We start from the raw sequence: 17,420 nt of genomic DNA, 5'->3' as shown, positions 1-17,420 counted from the left end.
GAGAGAGAGAGAGAATGTAGCCTCCTGCATGAAAATGGTTCTGCATTTGTGACTTTGGCAGAACAAATTGACTTTCCCGGCCCCAGTCCCAAGATATAGTTCATAAAGGTCTGAAAGTTAACTTCCAAATAAACATGCTTAGGATTGCCTTGCAGCCTTATTTATTTATTTATTTATTTATTTATTTATTATTACATTTATATCCCACCTTTTCCCTCTTGTAAGGAACCCAGCGTGGCTCCCATGGTCGTCATCCTCCTCCTCCCCCCCGCCCTAAAAAAAGTGTGAGTTAGGTTAGGCTAAGAGTCAGTGTGGCCACAAACCACCCAAAGTCATCCTCTGAGCTTCATGGCCAAATGGGGACTAGAACCCAGATCCCCTAGTCCTGGTTCAACACTCTAAACACTACACCACGACGGCATATTTCACATATTTGAATCCGTTGTGATGTGTATGTAGGGAGTGGTTTTTTGTAGGGGTGTGATCCGCTCCGATTAGGAGCATAGAAGCAGTAGCGGATTGGCCTGCTCCGCCTTACCCAGAGGCGGAGTAGGAGCGGACCGCGGACCCCTAGAAGCAAGGCGAAGAGAAGCGACCATTTTTTGGAGCTCCTAGTTCAGGCGGAGCGCTCCGGTCGCCATCTTGAAAACATTTCGCCATAGGATTGCATTGCGGCAAATAATCGCGGATAACTACATTCTTTTTGAAGCTATCGTTCTGGAAATTCTTGTGCTCAGAGAGTCATGAATGGGGGTCATTTTGAGACTACTCTCACCTCTCTGCATCATGCGGGTCACGTGCTATATTTTTTTGAAAATCGGGTCAACTGCGCGGCTCAAACGGCGTTTTCGGCTTTTCACCCATAGGATTGCATTGAGGGAAAGACTCGGGCATAACTGGGTTGGTTTTTAAGCTATCGTTCTGAAAATTCTTGTGCACAGAGAGTCGTGGATGGGGGTCATTTTGAGACTACTCTCAACTTTCTGTGTCGTGCGGGTCGCGCGCTAGAAGTTTTTTAAAAATCGGCGGGAAAAATACCTTTTTCAAAGGGCTGAGGGGCAGAGTCATCTCCCGGTCATGATCACATGATCCCAAAGTTAGAGGAGGGCATAGGCAAAACGGGTAACTTGGGATTCTGGGAAACTTCTCTTTCTTCATCTGAACGGGCTTTTCCCAGTGTTTTTTAAAACAGTAGCCCCACCAAATGCACAAACACAACCTGAAATCATATACTAAGCCAAGAATAAGAGATAGAAACACAGCACTGCTACCCACCCTAACTTTGGGGAACAACTGAAAAGATGTGGTGCAAGGGGATGAGCTCCCCTAGGGCATCTCATCGTGGACGTGCCCCCACTCTCTCCTGCACTGGAAGGCCATTAGAGCCTTCCAAAGAGAGTAAAACGGTGGAGCAATGCCTATTATGAGTCGAAGTGAGCGTTTACTTCTTAGTGGTGGAGCGATGCCTGTTATGAGTTGAAGTGAGCGTTTACTTCTTAATCTCAGAGCTGTTGGTGGCTGTCTTGAGTTGAACTGGCAGCTGCTTCCCCCTCCCCCGGGCACGTCCCCCTATTGCTGGTAAAAGACAGATATAGCCTTTTTAAAAAAAATCTTCTTGCTGTTTATTGAGCAACACTGCTGCTTTTAATTCCACCCCTCCTTCGTTTATTTATTTATTTATTCCATTTTATATGCATTACTGGCTTATCCTTGGCTCACTTCCTTATGCCCCCAGAAATGCCAGCTGCATGCCTGCCTGCCTTCCCTCCCTCCTCCCCTGCCCACCTTGCAGGGATGTTGTGTGTGTGTGGCTTTGACTCAGGGGAGAAGTCCTTCCTGCGCTCACTTGGAGTTTTGGAAGTTCCAAATTTTGCAGGTTTAAGCCCCACCAAAAAACAGGGGATGATGGGACTGCCTTGAGTCTCGGCGTGCAAAATTGACGGAGCTATGGAAAGGGGTGTTGAATTTTCATAAATTCCCCAAAAATCAGGGGATGATGGGACTGCCTTGAGTCTTGGCATGCGTATGTATCCCTGGATAAGCTTTCATGGTGGCGTGTTTGAGGTTTCTAACGTGCAAATTGACGGAGCTATGGAAAGGGGTGTGAATGGGGTGCCCGATTTCCAAAAATTCCCCAAAAATCAGGGGATGATGGGATTGCTTTGAAACTTGGCGTGCGTGTGTATACCCCCATGAGGTGTCATGGTGCCAAACGTGAGGTTTCTAACTTGAACAGAAAAAAAGTTGTATAATTTTTTAGCTTTCAATGCAAGCCTATGGGGGGGAAACGGAGCTCCGATCCGGATCCGGAGCTCCGAGCGGAGCGGAGCGGAAGTGGGCGGAGTGGGGGCGGGGCGGAGTGGCCCGATCCGGAAAATGGTGGATCTGCAAGTGAAGCGGAGCGGGGGGTCCGTGCACACCCCTAGTTTTTTGTTTGTTTTTGTTTTCTTTACAAGTAACCAGAGGAATCCAGCATAAGTTACCTGTCAGGGAGCATCTTCACCCATCCCCTCTTGCTTCCCTCTGGTACCATCTCTGGCTGTACTCCTTCCCTGGTTGGAAGTGCGCTGGGGAGCCTCTCATACCAGTGCTCCCATTAGTTAGGACTCGACACCTTAGCTTATGGCCTGTGCCATCAGCACGCTGGCTTTACTGGAAGCCTGGCAGGTGGACCTCAATGCCTCTAGGGGGCCACCTAGGCTGCACTACCAGCCTGCCTGAGCATTCCGTCAGCTGACTCCCACAAGGGCCAATCCCTGTCCACCAAGCCCTATAAAGCTTTAGCTTCAGAGTTTGCTCCTCAGTCTGAACAACTCTTCTGTTTTGTGAGGAGCCCCTGCTCCCCTGGATCTCCCTGGCTTTTGATATACATCAGTTCCCAATCCTGAATTGCTGCCTTAGATCTAGATCTGCTTTTGACTACATGCACGATCTTCTGTCCCAATTGGACTGATAGGGTTCTAGCACCTGACTTCCTAGAGCCTGACCCTTGATGAGGCTGGACACCTGCCAAGCTCCACTGATGTATCTCAGCCTTGGAAATCAAAAGTTGGCCACCCAACTTCTACATGGGTGTGCCAATGTAGCAAACTCCCCACTTGAGACTTCAAGTTGCCAACGCAGCTCCCTCTTCCAAAGCTGTAAGTGATACAATATTGGCAGCAGCATCAAATGTAATTATGGATGATGAATCATAACAAGCCGTCCCTGTAAATACTGCAAGCATCAGTCTGTCGACAATATATCACTAATTAAGGGGGGATCTTAGTAGGACTGACACCCAGAACTCCCACCAACTTCAAAGGGAATTTTCGATGGCTCCAAATTTCAGTCGTGGAGGTGAACATCTGTTCTCATTGTTTTCAGTGTTTAATATTAAACAGTTGCCGACATGGGCGATGATTCCTCAGAGCCACGTGTCCTACGTCAACATCGGCGGTGATCCATCACAACTCAAGAGTTAGTTTAGATGTCAAATTGTTGTGGTTGATGAAATCTGCCTACTCTTTGCTTTTTGATTCTCCTGTCCCTCCACAGGTTTCAAAACGAACAAGCAGCAAACCCATCAATAGAGGGAAAGTCAAGAAAACTCTTGCATCTGTGTCAGAACAAAACACCAGTCCCCAGGATCAACAGAAGGGTTTAATCCTCTGACTTCATCCTTGAAGCTCTTCTTTTTTTTCCCTGTCTAACTCAGCTCTAATTTGTCTATTGTATTTCTGCCCATCGTGTGTTTAATTTCTAGAGCTACCTGTCATCTAGTTAATGAAATCTTAAGCCAATTAATCATATGAGTTAGGGTTGATTAATCAGTTCACCCAGTTGGTAAGATCTGGCATGTTTGTATATGAGAAAAACAAAAGCAATCGTTCTGAAGAGGAAAGATCACACTTTGTTGGTAAATGATGTATGATTTGTCTCAGCAAGCATCATTTTAGGAAATGATGTGGTCTAGGAGCCAAAGGATTGTTCTCCCTGGCTATAATCCCGTACACACCTACCAGGGACTATGTTCCATTGAATTCAATGGGGCTTACTTCTCATGACCACATATAGGCTTGCACCATTAGACATTTTTGAGCACTTTTTTAATGAATCATTGCGGGTGGAATAGACTAACCAATTGATTAATCAAACATTGCAGCCTGAGTTTTCGTGTCTGGTTCCCTGCCCCATGAGAAAGCTGAGCACTCAACCAGCATAACCATTCATTAATTTTCTAAAGAACTAGTACATATTCAAAGTCAATAGTAGGGCTGTGATCCGCTTCTCTTCGGTTCGGAGAAGCAGAAGCAGATCAGGGTGCTTCGCCTCCATTACAAGCGGAGGAGAAGTGGATCAGGTGGCTAGAGAAGCATGGCGAAGAGAAGCAGCCACAAGCAAATCGATCCTCTTTTTGCGAAGCGCTCCGCACGCCATTTTGGATATTTTTCTCATAGGATTGCATTGTGGAAAAGATTAGCGAATAACATTTTTTGTTTTGAAACCTACATCCCTGAAACTTGCTGTTGTGGTTGGAGGTCATTTGTGGAGATGTTCAGACTCTTTCATTGTGCAGTTTGCTTGCTATTAATTAAAAGCGGGAGGGGGTAAGGGTTTTTTAAGTGATGACAGGCAGATTCAACTCCCAGTTATGATGAGAAGTGATCACCACATGTGAAGCATCCTCCAATCCCAATGTTGGAGGGGGGAGACTAAGGCAGAGCCACCCTGAGACCCTTTTCCTTTCTGTCTCTTTGTGGGGTTGGTCTTAGTGGAGAGAGGATGTAGTTCTGTGTGCCGCAGCTGTGTTTTGGAGGAGATATTAGGATTTAGCTTGGGTTGTGTCTTGTGTGTTTGTTATTTCTGACTGTTTGCTTAGTTTGCTCTGTGTTTTTCCCTTACTTTGATTTATATAAACTTTAAATTTTTCATTTTTGGAGTGTTTGTTTGTTTGGTTTCCCACCCCACCCCCACCCCCTTCCCCCTCTTTGAAACCCCTGTTCTGTGACTGTGTTTCATCTTCCTTCTTTCTTCCATATAAAAAAACTTTACAAAAAATACCAAAAAAAAATTATTCATCCTCTCTTTCTTCTGTCTCTTACTCTCTGTGTGTGTTTCTTTGGACTGTGTGTTATTGTGTGAGTGTGTTTGCCGGGCATGCACTGCTTGTTAAGTGCAAAAAAGCAAACGAAGTTTGACCATTCAAATCAAGTTTGGGCAAAGCATACACACTTGTCCCACTTCCCCAAATAATAAATACATTTATTATTATTATTATTATTATTATTATTATTATTATTTATTCATGAAAGAAGGCAGCAGGCACCCTTCTGTGCCTGCCTCTCTGCCTGCCTTCCAATGCCTGTCTGTGACCGCCTGCCTCTCTGCCTGCCTGCCTGGGAGCCGTCCTTGAGAGGTAGCTGGATCTTCTGTAATTGACTTCCCCAGAGAACTATGGCTTACCTGTGCAAGGTACCAACTCCTCTGTGCCTATGAATGCCTGCCAATGCCTGCCTCTCTGCCTGCCTGCCAATGCCCACCTGTGCCCGCTTCTCCATAGATCTACGGGTTAGTCGTACATTGTGTGCGTGCCTCTCTGCCCTCCTGGTGCCTAGGAGATGTACCAGATGATGGGCTTTTTGTGTGGATCAACCCCACCAGCCTCTGGCATGCTTGCTCCCAGTGCTACAGGTGCACAGCTGCCTGCTGACTCGCCTCCTCTGTGCCCGCCTCACAGGGATGGTTTGTGCATGTCTTGCTTTGACTCAGGGGATAAGTCCTTCCTGCACTCACTAAGACTTCTTGAAGTTCCAAATCAATTTTTTCAAGTGTGGAAGAAGATTCATATTTAGGTTTATCTACTCCCCAATTCATAGCATGTTGGGATTTCCTTTGAAATGGCCCCATTGAGCTGTCTGCAGCTTTAAATCCCTGAGATACTGGGGCGACAGATTTTCAAAAATCCCCCCAAAATCAGGGGATGCTTGGATTTGCTTGAGGCTTGGCATGCATGTGTATACATGCATAAGCTGTCATGGTGCCTAATTTGAGGTTTCTAACATGAAAACTGATGGAGTTCTAGCATGGGATTTGAATTGGGGTGAGTTAAAAGGGGAAAAAATTGCCAAAAATCAGGGGATGAAGGGATTTGCTTGAAGCTTGCCATGAATGTGGATCTAGATGGCATCTGTGAGGGTGCTCACTTGCAAGTTTGTATCTGTAAAAATGTCAGAGTAAATCCTATGTCTGAAAATGGGGTGTCGGATTTTCAAAAATCCCCCCCAAATCAGAGGATGCTTGGATTTGCTTCCAACTTGGCAGAAATGTGGATACATCGATAAGCTGTCATGGTGCCAATTTTGAGGTTTCTAACGTTTAAAGTGACGGAGATATCAAAAGGGGTGTGAATTGGGGTTAGGGGTGATGCTTTAAAGGTTAAAAAATGGCCAAAATTCAGGGGATGATAGGATTTGCTTGAAGCTTGCCATGAATGTGGATCTAGATGGCGTCTGTGAGGGTGCCCACTTTCAAGTTTGTATCTGTAAAAATGTCAGACTAAATCCTATTTCTGAAAATGGGGTGCCAGATTTTCAAAAATTCCCCCCAAATCAGGGGATGCTTGGATACATGGATAAGGTCTCATGGTGCCAATTTTGAGGTTTCTAACACTAACAGAAAAAAAGTTATAGGCATTTGGATTTCAATGCAAGTCTATGGGGGTGGGGGGAAACGGAGCTCCGATTCGGATCCGGAGCTCCGCAGCGCAGCGAAGCAGACCATAGGCGGAGCGGACCCAATCCAGAAGTTGTGAATCTGGAAGAGAAGCAGATTGGGGGGTCCGTGCACAGCCCTAGTCAATAGGGCTGAAATCCTTGGCACACTTACTTCAGAGTAAGTCCATTTGAACATATTGGGCCTCTTTGCATGTCATGACAAGCCACTGTGAGTTAATTAACCTAAAGAACTAATATGTATTCAAAATATTTCAAAATCCAGTTCCAGTGGTATTTTAACTGATGTCGTATAATTAAAGAAAAACAAAATTTGCCAGACAACAATTGTTGGAGCCATCCCTGCATATGCCATACTTCTAGTCGCATATTCCATGTTTGTCCCATGATAGTTAAAACTTTATAATTACTTCTTATACCCAACAATTAATTCCTACATTAACTTTCTGTATGTTAACTTCTCTGCATTCCTAAGGCTGCAATCTTAGGTGCACTGAATTGGGAGTGAACGCCATTGGGATTTCCTTAACGGTGTAAGACCCATGCTGGATCAGACCAAAGGCTTCTGTGTCATCAGTTCGTACTCCAGTTGAGGCTAAGGGACATGAACTAATGCATGGGAAAGAAAAAGTGAGGGAGACAGGAGCAGGAAAGGGGAATATGGAGCAAAGGATAGAAGAAGAAGAAGAAGAAGAAGAAGAAGAAGAAGAAGAAGGAGGAGGAGGAGGAGGAGGAGGAGGAGGAGGAGGAGGAGGAGGAGGACGAGGACGAGGACGACTCCACTAAATAAATAAATAAATATCCGGCCTGTTGTTCTCACAGTGGCTAACCAGATCTCCATTTCTGAGTAATCATCTATAGTACTGCATGATTAAAGTTAACGGGAACTTTGCTGTTGGATTTCTGTTCTCTACAACTAATCACTGTGAACAATTAAGTGTGTAGCTTTAATGTTGAGTTTATTGAAAACATTGCATTTCCCCTCTTCTTGGACATTCAGTACAAGTAATCTTCGCTGAACAGGATGTTCAGAGCTGACAAACCCAGTCCTTTTGGACAGATTTATGCAGAACTCCTTGATCAAGAGAAAGGCATTGCATATAGATAATCATTATGAATACGCACATATCAGTCACTGCATGTCGTTGATTTACCAATGTGGAATGAGCTCCCTAAGGAGGTTCGCTTGGCACCTACATTATATGCTTTTAGATGCCAGGTGAAGACCCTTTTATTCTCCCAGCATTTTAACAGTTTATAAATAAATTTTAACTTGGTGTTTTAAATTTGTACTGTTGCATTACTGCAGTTTTTATCTGGTTGAGCTTTTATATTGTATTTTATATTATGGTTTTACACTGTTGTTTTATACTTTGAATGGTTTTAATTTTTGTGAACTGCCCAGAGAGCTCCAGCTATTGGGCGGTATAGAAATACAATAAAAATAAATAAATAAATAAATAAAATACTTCTGAGGCCAAATGTTAAGTTTTTCATTGTATTGCAGGGGGAACAGGGAATATAATCTGTGAGCAAAGTTCAGGTGTATTATGGGAGACAGTTTGGAGGGGGGGAATGGCATTCAAAGCCTAGAGTTTAATTTAGAATGTATAAAACATTTAGTTTCTGACAGATTCATGACCTAGAGTGGTACTGATGATGCAGCTTGGACACATATAAATATAGAGGACTCAAAGCTGCCTAAGGTGTGTTCTCTCCTCATACTGTCAATCTGGCACTGATGCTAAACACCAAGCCAAAAAACAGGGCATGCTCTCATCTTCCATGAATTGTGTGGTAAATTCCAGTCCAGTGATTATTCTGGTAACTCACTGACGTTTAGGCAGAATTAAGTCCTAAAACTCCCAATGTTCTCCAGCCAGCCAAGGCAAGCTGGCTGAAAATCCTAGGAGTAGGACTTATTGTTGTCTAAAGATGTGTAGGGTCACACCCCTGTTCCTGTCCATTTCATTAACTGTTAAGTAATGGTCAGGTGATGCTGCCCTATTTCAGAAGTCTACGCTAATGTGCTTGCTGATGGACAATATTTTAGGAGTCAGAAAATATGCATTCTTCTTCATGGACAAAGGGTGCGTCCTTATTGCAAAATATCTCTGTGCAAAGAAAATGCAAAAGGAGAAGGTTCCAGAACTGTCAAGGGCTCAGGTCCAAGCACTGTCTGAGAGCTAAAGAGGCAGGAAGGAACAATGCCTTCCTCCTCAAACTTATGGAACACAACAGACCTTGGAACTACATATAATCAGCCAAGCATTGAGCAGAGGGTTAAACTTAATGGCCTTATAGGCCCCTTCCAACTCTGTCAGGGATGCTTTAGGGTGGATTCCTGCATTGAACAGGGGGTTGGACTTGATGCCTTATAGGTCCCTTCCAACTCTATGATTCTATGAATAGCATGAGATTGCCTCTCTGGCACCACATGATAGTTGAAACCAGAAGTAGTGGGGGAATGTGACCCTCCCAGAGCAGAATGTATTGCCTTGGGGAAGATGTATTTGTCCAGGTAACTATAAATGCATTTATAGGGGAAAGTTAATTGGCTCATCTCTTCCCATCTGGCGATTCTTCCCTATCAATGTCCCCTTCCTCCATTTGGTCGAATTCTCCATCAGTTGGGATTGATTCTAGTCTCAGAGGACAGATAGAGGGATAATATGGGTTAAAGGTACTTGAGAAAGGTGCTTGCTGGAGAGAAAAAAAGACAGGACAGGGAACGACACTGAACACCTTAGAAGTCAACATGGGTGTGCTAAACAAGAACATTAAAAAAATAAGAAGAGCCCTGATGCTGGATCAGACTAAGGTCCATCTAGTCCAGCATTCTGTTCACACAATCACCAACTAGCTGCTGACGGGAAGCCAACAAGCAGGTCCTGAGTGCAACAGCACCCTCCTGCCTATGTTCCCCAACAACTGATGTACACAGACATTCTGTCTCTGATACTGACAGCATATTGCCACCAGGACTAGTAGCCATTGGCGGCCTTCTCCTCCATGAGTGTGTCCAATCCTCTTTTAGAGCCATCCAAATTGGTGGCCATCTTGTGAATGCCGCAGTTTAATTATGCCGTTTGTGAAGAAGTCCTTCTTTTGATCTGTCCTGAACCTCCCACCAACCACCTTCATAGGATGACCCCATGTTCTAGTATTACGAGAGAAAAAGGTCTCCCTATCCACTTCCTCTACACCATGCATAATGTTGTACACCTCCATCAATAAATCACACTGACAGACTATGTCCAGTTGCCACAATAATTTACACCCGTCACAGAACCCACATGCACACACCCAGCACAGAAATCTGCACACCCACTTTTGTCTCCTAATATGTAGGAGGCAAAATGGATTTTGCCAGCCACTTTGAATAACTTTTCTATAGGGTGTCCATTGGCCCATTGGCCCCAAAGTGGCAATTCATCACCAAAAATAGAGGACAAAAGAGGTCAGAGCTTTGCATATAATTTGCATATGCTAATTTATAGATATAGATGCATCGTTGTGGAACGGCTGTGTGCCCACTCGGTCTGGGAGCCAACCATTGATGGGACAGCCTCCACCTCCTGCATCTTCCTACGCCTCTGTGTTTTTAAACTGGAGTTGGAGAGTCTTTCAAGCAGAGGACTGTCCTCTGACAGCCATCCAAATAGAGGATTGTCCTCTGTAAAGTATGAGATGTGGCCACCCTATCTTTCTATCAGCATTGAAAAACTTGTAATACTTTTATGGTGGGGGGAGAAGAGGGAGAGAGAGAACCTGATCAAAATGGAGACCAGGTTGCCTGCTCCTTTGAAGGTTATGTCCATCCCATAAATTGATAATGTGGGCTTATCAACACAGTCCGAGCCTGCCTGTGATGTCTGAAGTTCAAAGAACACAGCCTCAGTTGTGATGCTCTTTAAAATATCCGCCATCTCTTCTTCAACTCCCTGTGCTGAAGGTGATACGCTGCTGGATCGCCTTAGCCATGCAGGCTAGGCACCCGCACGCACACACACACGCACACACACACACACACACTTCTGTCTCTTTGTTTTACCAAATGAGGCTGTATAATGAAGTTGTACAAATGCTGATTATGTCAGGAGCAGTGATGCAACCAGCAGGCATTAAGACATCCTAAATAGTCTACAGAACCTCCCAAAGCCTTACGTTGAGGCAGAAGTTTGGGTAAAGTGGATTGCACTAATTTTGTTTTCAAGTTGTGTGTGTGTGCACATGAATGGATGGATGGATGCACATGCGTGTGTGTGCGCGCACACATGTATGTGTGATGGGGGTGTTAAAAGGAAAGCAGTGAATATCACTGGTTTAGAGGTACAGAGCTATTTTTATTCATAGAATCATAGAATAGCAGAGTTGGAAGGGGCCTGCAAGGCCATCGAGTCCAACCCCCTGCTCAATGCAGGAATCCACCCTAAAGCATCCCTGACAGGTGGTTGTCCAGCTGCCTCTTGAAGGCCTCTAGTGTGGGAGAGCCCACAACCTCCCTAAGTAACTGATTCCATTGTCGCACTGCTCTAACAGTCAGGAAGTTTTTCCTGATGTCCAGCTGAAATCTGGTTTCCTTTAACTTGAGTCCATTATTCCGTGTCCTGCACTGTAGAATGATCGAGAAGAGATCTTGGCCCTCCTCTGTGTGACCTTTTAGGTATTTGAATAGTGCTATCATGTCTCCCCTCAATCTTCTCTTCTCCAGGCTAAACATGCCCAGTTCTTTCAGTCTCTCTTCATAGGGCTTTGTTTCCAGACCCCTGATCATCCTGGTTGCCCTCCTCTGAACATGCTCGAGCTTGTCTGCGTCCTTCTTGAATTGTGGAGCCCAGAACTGGACGCAATACTCTAGATGAGGCCTAACCAGGGCCGAATAGAGAGGAACCAGTACCTCACGTGATTTGGAAGCTATACTTCTATTAATGCAGCCCAAAATATCATTTGCCTTTCTTGCAGCCATATCACACTGTTGGCTTGTATTCAGCTTGCAATCTACAACAATTAGGAAGAGTGTATAGCCATGTGGAGAAACCAACAGGGCTAGATTGAGAATCTGGGCTGTAGGTTCCATATCCCTCATATACACCATAACCATGTGCTTCTTACTCTCCCAATTTACAAGAGGCAGGATGTCATGTCCAGATGTAGGATGTTGAATAATGACCTCATATCCCCCAAGGGGGCACAAAAATGGGCTGATTTACATGATCAGAATGATTTTCAGCCATCAACCATTAGCATTTGACAAATGAGAGAGCACTCATTTCCACCTTGTTCAGAGCATGGTGAAGTTACTAGAAGTCTACTTACTTTATTGCCTGTTGAACAGTGAGCATGGGACCATTCTGTGGCCGTTTCCCACCATCTCACATTCAACACTCCTTCATAAGAACATCAGAAGAACCCTGATGCTGGATCAGACCAAGGGTTCATCTAGTCCAGCACTCTGTTCACACAGTGGCCAACCAGCCATCGGCCGTCCTTCCCCACCTGAGAAGTTGCTAGTGACTGAGGGTCATATGTTGGGCATGAAGACACGAGGGTCAGTTCCAATGGTTTCCATTTGACAAACATGAATAGTGAAGATGAGAAACTAGCAATACCATTCTTTACATGCTGATTTGGAAGTATAGAAAGGTATAGAAAGGGTAATAAATAAATAAATAAATAAATAAATAAATAAATCCCACTGAGTTCAATGGGGATTACTCCCAGGTCAATGATGTGGCTCCTTTGGTCTTGTGGATCAGTTTTCACTTTTGTGCGCATGTATGAGAGGTGGGAGATTTGTGCTCATTTGCATTAGTGCTAATGTGAATTATAGCTAATGCGAATTAGTGTAAGTACAACAAAATTCTGGGGGGAGAAATCCTATTCCTTCAATGAAAAAACGACAGAATGAAAGACCCCTAACAATCACTGAAATGCAGAATGAATGGTTTTAACAAAAACTGTAGATCCCTAACACGAATGTCAATGAATGAATGGCTTGTGTTAATGGATCACTGGAGATATCGCACTGCAAGATGTGTGTGTGTGTGTGTGTGTGTGTGTGTGTGTGTGTGTGTGTGTTTTCAGTGGAAAAGCAGTTCATACAAACTGCTGCCCATCCGGAAGTGTCTAGCACTCAAGTCTAGTAGAACCAAGTGCAGTACATGATGCACACATACATGCATTTATTATAGCAACTTTTCAGAGTGTGGCTATGATTCAGTATAATTGCATTCGTTTTTGTACGATGTCCCTAGGTGCTTTGGGATTCCTTTGGGAAAGGAAAGCCAGGTACAATTAAACAATGGTGCTACTGAGGAGGAGGATTATATATCAGCCCAGAGTGGCTTGCTCAAAGCTCAGATCATTGAATCCCTGTCTGAGTAAGGGGCATAGAAGTTCATCTCTCAGCTTCAACTCTCACTTTTAAGTGTAATTTTCACATTGGAAAGACTGAAAGTTCAGTGAACAGTACAAAAGTACCAGATGCTGTCACAGAGAGACCTGATCAATATTTGCATGGTGGAGCCCCCAGGAGACCCATTTAAACCCATACGAGCTTTGAGGAGAAAAACAACAACAACACCAGATAATAAAAGACTAAAAGAGAAATAGAGAGGTCTCTGGGTGTTGCCCATCTGGAAATCGTGTCATGTGCCACCAGACCTTTCAAGTTAAAAGGGTTATTCCAATGAATATGATGGTGCAGCTTACATTTAAAGTGCTCCCAGATAATGATATACTCCACTTGCATGCCTTGCACCAGTGCCAGCTCCAGGTTTTGGAGGGTCCATGGGCAAGACATCCTCCATGGGGCCCCTCCCATAGTGAGGATACCTTCTAACCCACCCACCCCTCCATTGCTCCTCATCCTCTTTCTTCTCATTTCTACCACTTTCTTGCTTGGCTGGCACGGAGCCAGGGAGCAAGGATACAGCAACCTCTCCTGCTCCTCCTTCTCACGGTCTCCATGCTCTGGGCCAGAGCGAGAAGCAGGTGAACACGCAGGTTGCAACAGTGACGAGGTGGCAGAACTCCAGCGGGGTCTTATCAGTGGGCCCCTGGCAAGGGCCCAACCATGCCTAACTGAGATACTAACCCTGCCTGCCACATTTTCCCACTGCTTTAGCCATCTTTTTTTCCCCATTTTGCAATTAAACCCATTAAGAAGGAAAAGATAGAATAGTTGCACAATGTCTTTTAACTGGTCATGCAAGGAGCTGTCTATATAGGAGTGCTGAAAGTCACTAAGGCTGCAATCCTGTGCAGGTTTAGACAGCAAAAAGTCTTTCAACTTTTGGGCCATAGGGCGCTGTTGCACCATGTCCTGCTTGTTCATCCCTGGCCGAGGGCTGGTTGGCCCATGTGTGAACAGAGTGCTGGACTAGATGGACCCTTGGTCTGATCCAACATCAGGGCACTTCTTAGGTTCTTAACTCCCAGCATGCACCAGCTAATATGGCTGGCTGAGGCATGCTGGGAATTGTCAGACATTTTTGCTGTCTAAATATGCATAGGATTGTCCCCCAAATAATGTTTCCTAGATTTCATACAAGCAATGGTTAAGTTGCAAACATATAACACAAAAAGCCAAGTACTAGTGAGAGCGATAGAGAGATTCTACTTATCTGAGACCACAGAGCAACCCAAATTCTTGCAAAAGGCAAAAACAAACAAATAAACAAACAAACCCAATAATAACCCAACCCCTCAGCAGGCTCCCAGCTCCCTGCATTACTTGTTACATTATTTAAATGCAGATCACCAAAAACAGCCACTGCAGTTTTTACGCAGTGAATGTTATATCAAATGGCAAGTCGAAATAATTCAAGTCCAAAAAAGATGATTGGACAAAAAGGGGTTTGTTTGACCCAGGAAAACTATTGGAAAAATTCATTCAACTGAAACATTTTTTTTCTTTTCTTTTTGAGATTGATACAAGAAAGGGAAATACCAGACAACCAGGTATGGGGGAAAGGGTTGGTTAGAGAACATTGCCAAGACACAAGGATACCAACGACCCATCTCCACAAACAAGGGTTTTAAAATACAGGCTAGTCATCTCAGGAGCGAAAGAAGTTAGAGCAAGAAGTGGCCATCAAAGGCTGACATCCGCTGAAACTGAATTAACAAAGACTAATCAAATTGTACTATTGGAACATAATGTTCCATCCCAAATAAGGTCACAAGGCAAGATGCATCTAAGACTGGTTCTCACCCACCCATACAACTTGTCCAAACTGTTTGGACACGGGCAGGGGAGAGACTCTCAGTTCATTGTGACCCCAAGGATGTAGGCTAAACGTGCAGTTCTGTGGTTGTCTTTGATTAAAAATGGCACGTGTCTGAGTAGTAACTTTATTATAATGATAGTAATAAATGTTATGGTGCTCAATAGACTTGCTCACAGTTGCTTTAACAACTGGTATGTAGAGGGACAGACGTGGATTTTGGAGGCCAGTCAAAGTCTAGTGGGAATAGCGTAGCTTCAAATACAGGTTTTTGGCCTGGGCGTGTTGTGAATCGAGATGAAAGTGATTCTGTTAGGCCTTGACTTGTTTTGGTTTTGTGGGGCAATGGTGGGAGGTGGTGGGTGGGTGTACTATGGGTTCATGGGGCAGGGTCCTGCATCTACTGGCAGCTACGTAATCACGCTTGGTAGTAGCCCCAGCTAAAACCATCCTCAGAGGCGTAGTGGCTTTTACTTTCAAAATAAAAAAATGAAACAGTGCTCAGTGAGTGAGTGTATGTGTGTGTGTGTGTGTGTGTGTGTGTGTGTACATGAAATCCTCTGCAGTATCACAGGAGATGTTGGGGGGCTGGTTCAAAAAACATGTGCACCTGTGAAATTTAGGAAGGTGATGACAACGGAAACCTTGCGCCAACCTTGCAAACATGGGAGGATCATTTGGGAAGCATCTATCCTTCAGCGCTTGCCTTCATCTGCCTCCTCCTCCCCACACACCCACCACCCACACCCAGCCATCCCAAACATAATTCCTTATTGTCTGGATGTTGCCTCTTCCATGGGGCTACGGGGCTGTCTATGGAAGTCATCCACTGGCAATTCCCTCAACGGGCCCTCCCCTTCCCTCCTCCTCCTCCTCCCCCCCGCCCTATTTCGTCTCCATGGCAATTGTTACCCAGTTTATACATTCAGAAGCAAGCCGGGCTGCTGCATGGGAAGAGCTCGATGCGTGTGAGGGTGGGAGGGGGGTCACTGCGGAGTGAAGCCCTCTCTTCCCCACGCAGCCTCGGGGGTGCAACTTCCAAGAGGCCTGCCCCCTCCTTCGCGTGCATCACCACCACCCTCCCACACCTGTTCCTTCTCCTTGGCAGGTGGGGCAAAAGGGCAAGACCCAGGCCCATCCAACTTAAAAGCACTCCTTAGCCACTGTCTCTCCCCAAAGTGACTGGTGCAACCCAGGGGCAGGTAGATGCGACATGGAAGCGACTCCGAAGCCAGGCAGGTAAGGGGCACGTTTGTGTAGGGTTGCCATGGAGGCCAGGTATCCCCAAAAGGAAATGGGTAGAGGTGTGTGGGGGTCCCTTGACCCCACCCTCCATCTGTAGCACCTCTGATCTCTTGGGCATCTGGCCGGTGGAAGGACCAGGGTGAGACCGAAGCAGGGGTGCTTCGGACTTTGGCCAAACAACACATGGTGAGCAGTTCCAGCGATGCTTGGCTGCTACCTCCACCCAGAAGAAACACAGAAACACACACACACACAGCACACACACATACACACACACACACAGGCACACAGGTATACCAGGCTGCAAACCCAGCTCCAATGACTCCCGAGAAACTGGGAAAAGGAGATGTACCAACATGGTTGATGCATCCCCCACACCTCCACGCTGGCTTGAGATACCCGAATCGGTGACAGCACAGGACAGCAAGCGTGCACACACTCGCTCGGTGCACACAAAGGAAAAGAACCCCGGACTGTCGGTGCCAGGGAAGACACTGCAGCAGGCTAGAAGGTCTCGAGCTATATAGATGTATCGAGGCACAAGTCGGGGGCTGGCATTCCTGCAAGGTGGGATCTCTCGCAAGCCTTCAAAAGACACCCCCGTTGTTATTTTAAATTTAAAGCAGGTGGAAGGAGGGGGGAATAAAGAGGGCTGCTTCAATTGCCTCCATATATTCTTCCCCTTCTTCCAACGTCCCCCACCCACCCACAAAAAATAAAAAAAATAAAAAATTGGTCAGCAAGCGAAGGAAGGGCAGAAAGACAGACAAAGGCGATTCTGGTGGGTGTACAGACAAAAGGACCGTTGCGGAGGGAGGGTTGCAGGAGGAGGAGGAGGAGGGGGGCGCTGAGAGTAACCGAGCTGGCGGCTGGCTTCTTACCTTTAGAAGCATCTTTTTCTTCCTTTGACTTGATCACCTTCCCACTCATAGATCCCAGTTTGGTTGTAAAAATCCCCCCAACAGATCTCGCGGACAATCCGGCTGGACTTCCAGGGAGGGGGGAAAAAACAAAAACCACGCACACACCACAAAACCCAGGCAGTGAGAGAGACGGGCTGGCTGGCGGGCTTCCTCTTTCTTTCTTCCTTTCTTTCTTCCTTTCTTTCTTTCGTTCTTTCTTTCCTTCTTTTGTGGGTAACGGGGAGGGGGGATGGAGGGGAGGAAGAAACCCTAGGGGGAAGGGAAGGAAGAAAAGAAGGGGAGAGGGAAGAAATAAACAATCAAAGGGG

At 45.5% G+C, this 17,420-nt stretch overlaps 1 protein-coding gene across 2 annotated transcripts in view; it reads right to left on the bottom strand.

Moving 5' to 3' along the window:
• The window catches only part of FGF13 (fibroblast growth factor 13), a 215,809-nt gene extending 198,622 nt beyond the window's left edge, over positions 1–17,187 (bottom strand). For both annotated transcript variants that reach the window (XM_063141912.1, XM_063141913.1), the window contains exon 1: positions 17,071–17,187. In XM_063141912.1, coding sequence (XP_062997982.1) covers positions 17,071–17,119 — 49 coding nt within the window. In that variant the 5' untranslated portion in view covers positions 17,120–17,187. The remainder of the gene's footprint in view (positions 1–17,070) is intronic.
• Positions 17,188–17,420: the final 233 nt, after the last annotated feature.

This window comes from Elgaria multicarinata, chromosome 15 (genome assembly GCF_023053635.1).
Source record: "Elgaria multicarinata webbii isolate HBS135686 ecotype San Diego chromosome 15, rElgMul1.1.pri, whole genome shotgun sequence".
Classification (NCBI taxonomy): Eukaryota; Metazoa; Chordata; class Lepidosauria; order Squamata; family Anguidae; genus Elgaria; species Elgaria multicarinata.
The sequence above is the reverse complement of the archived record's forward strand: the minus strand, read 5'-3'. Positions and strand labels throughout refer to the sequence as shown.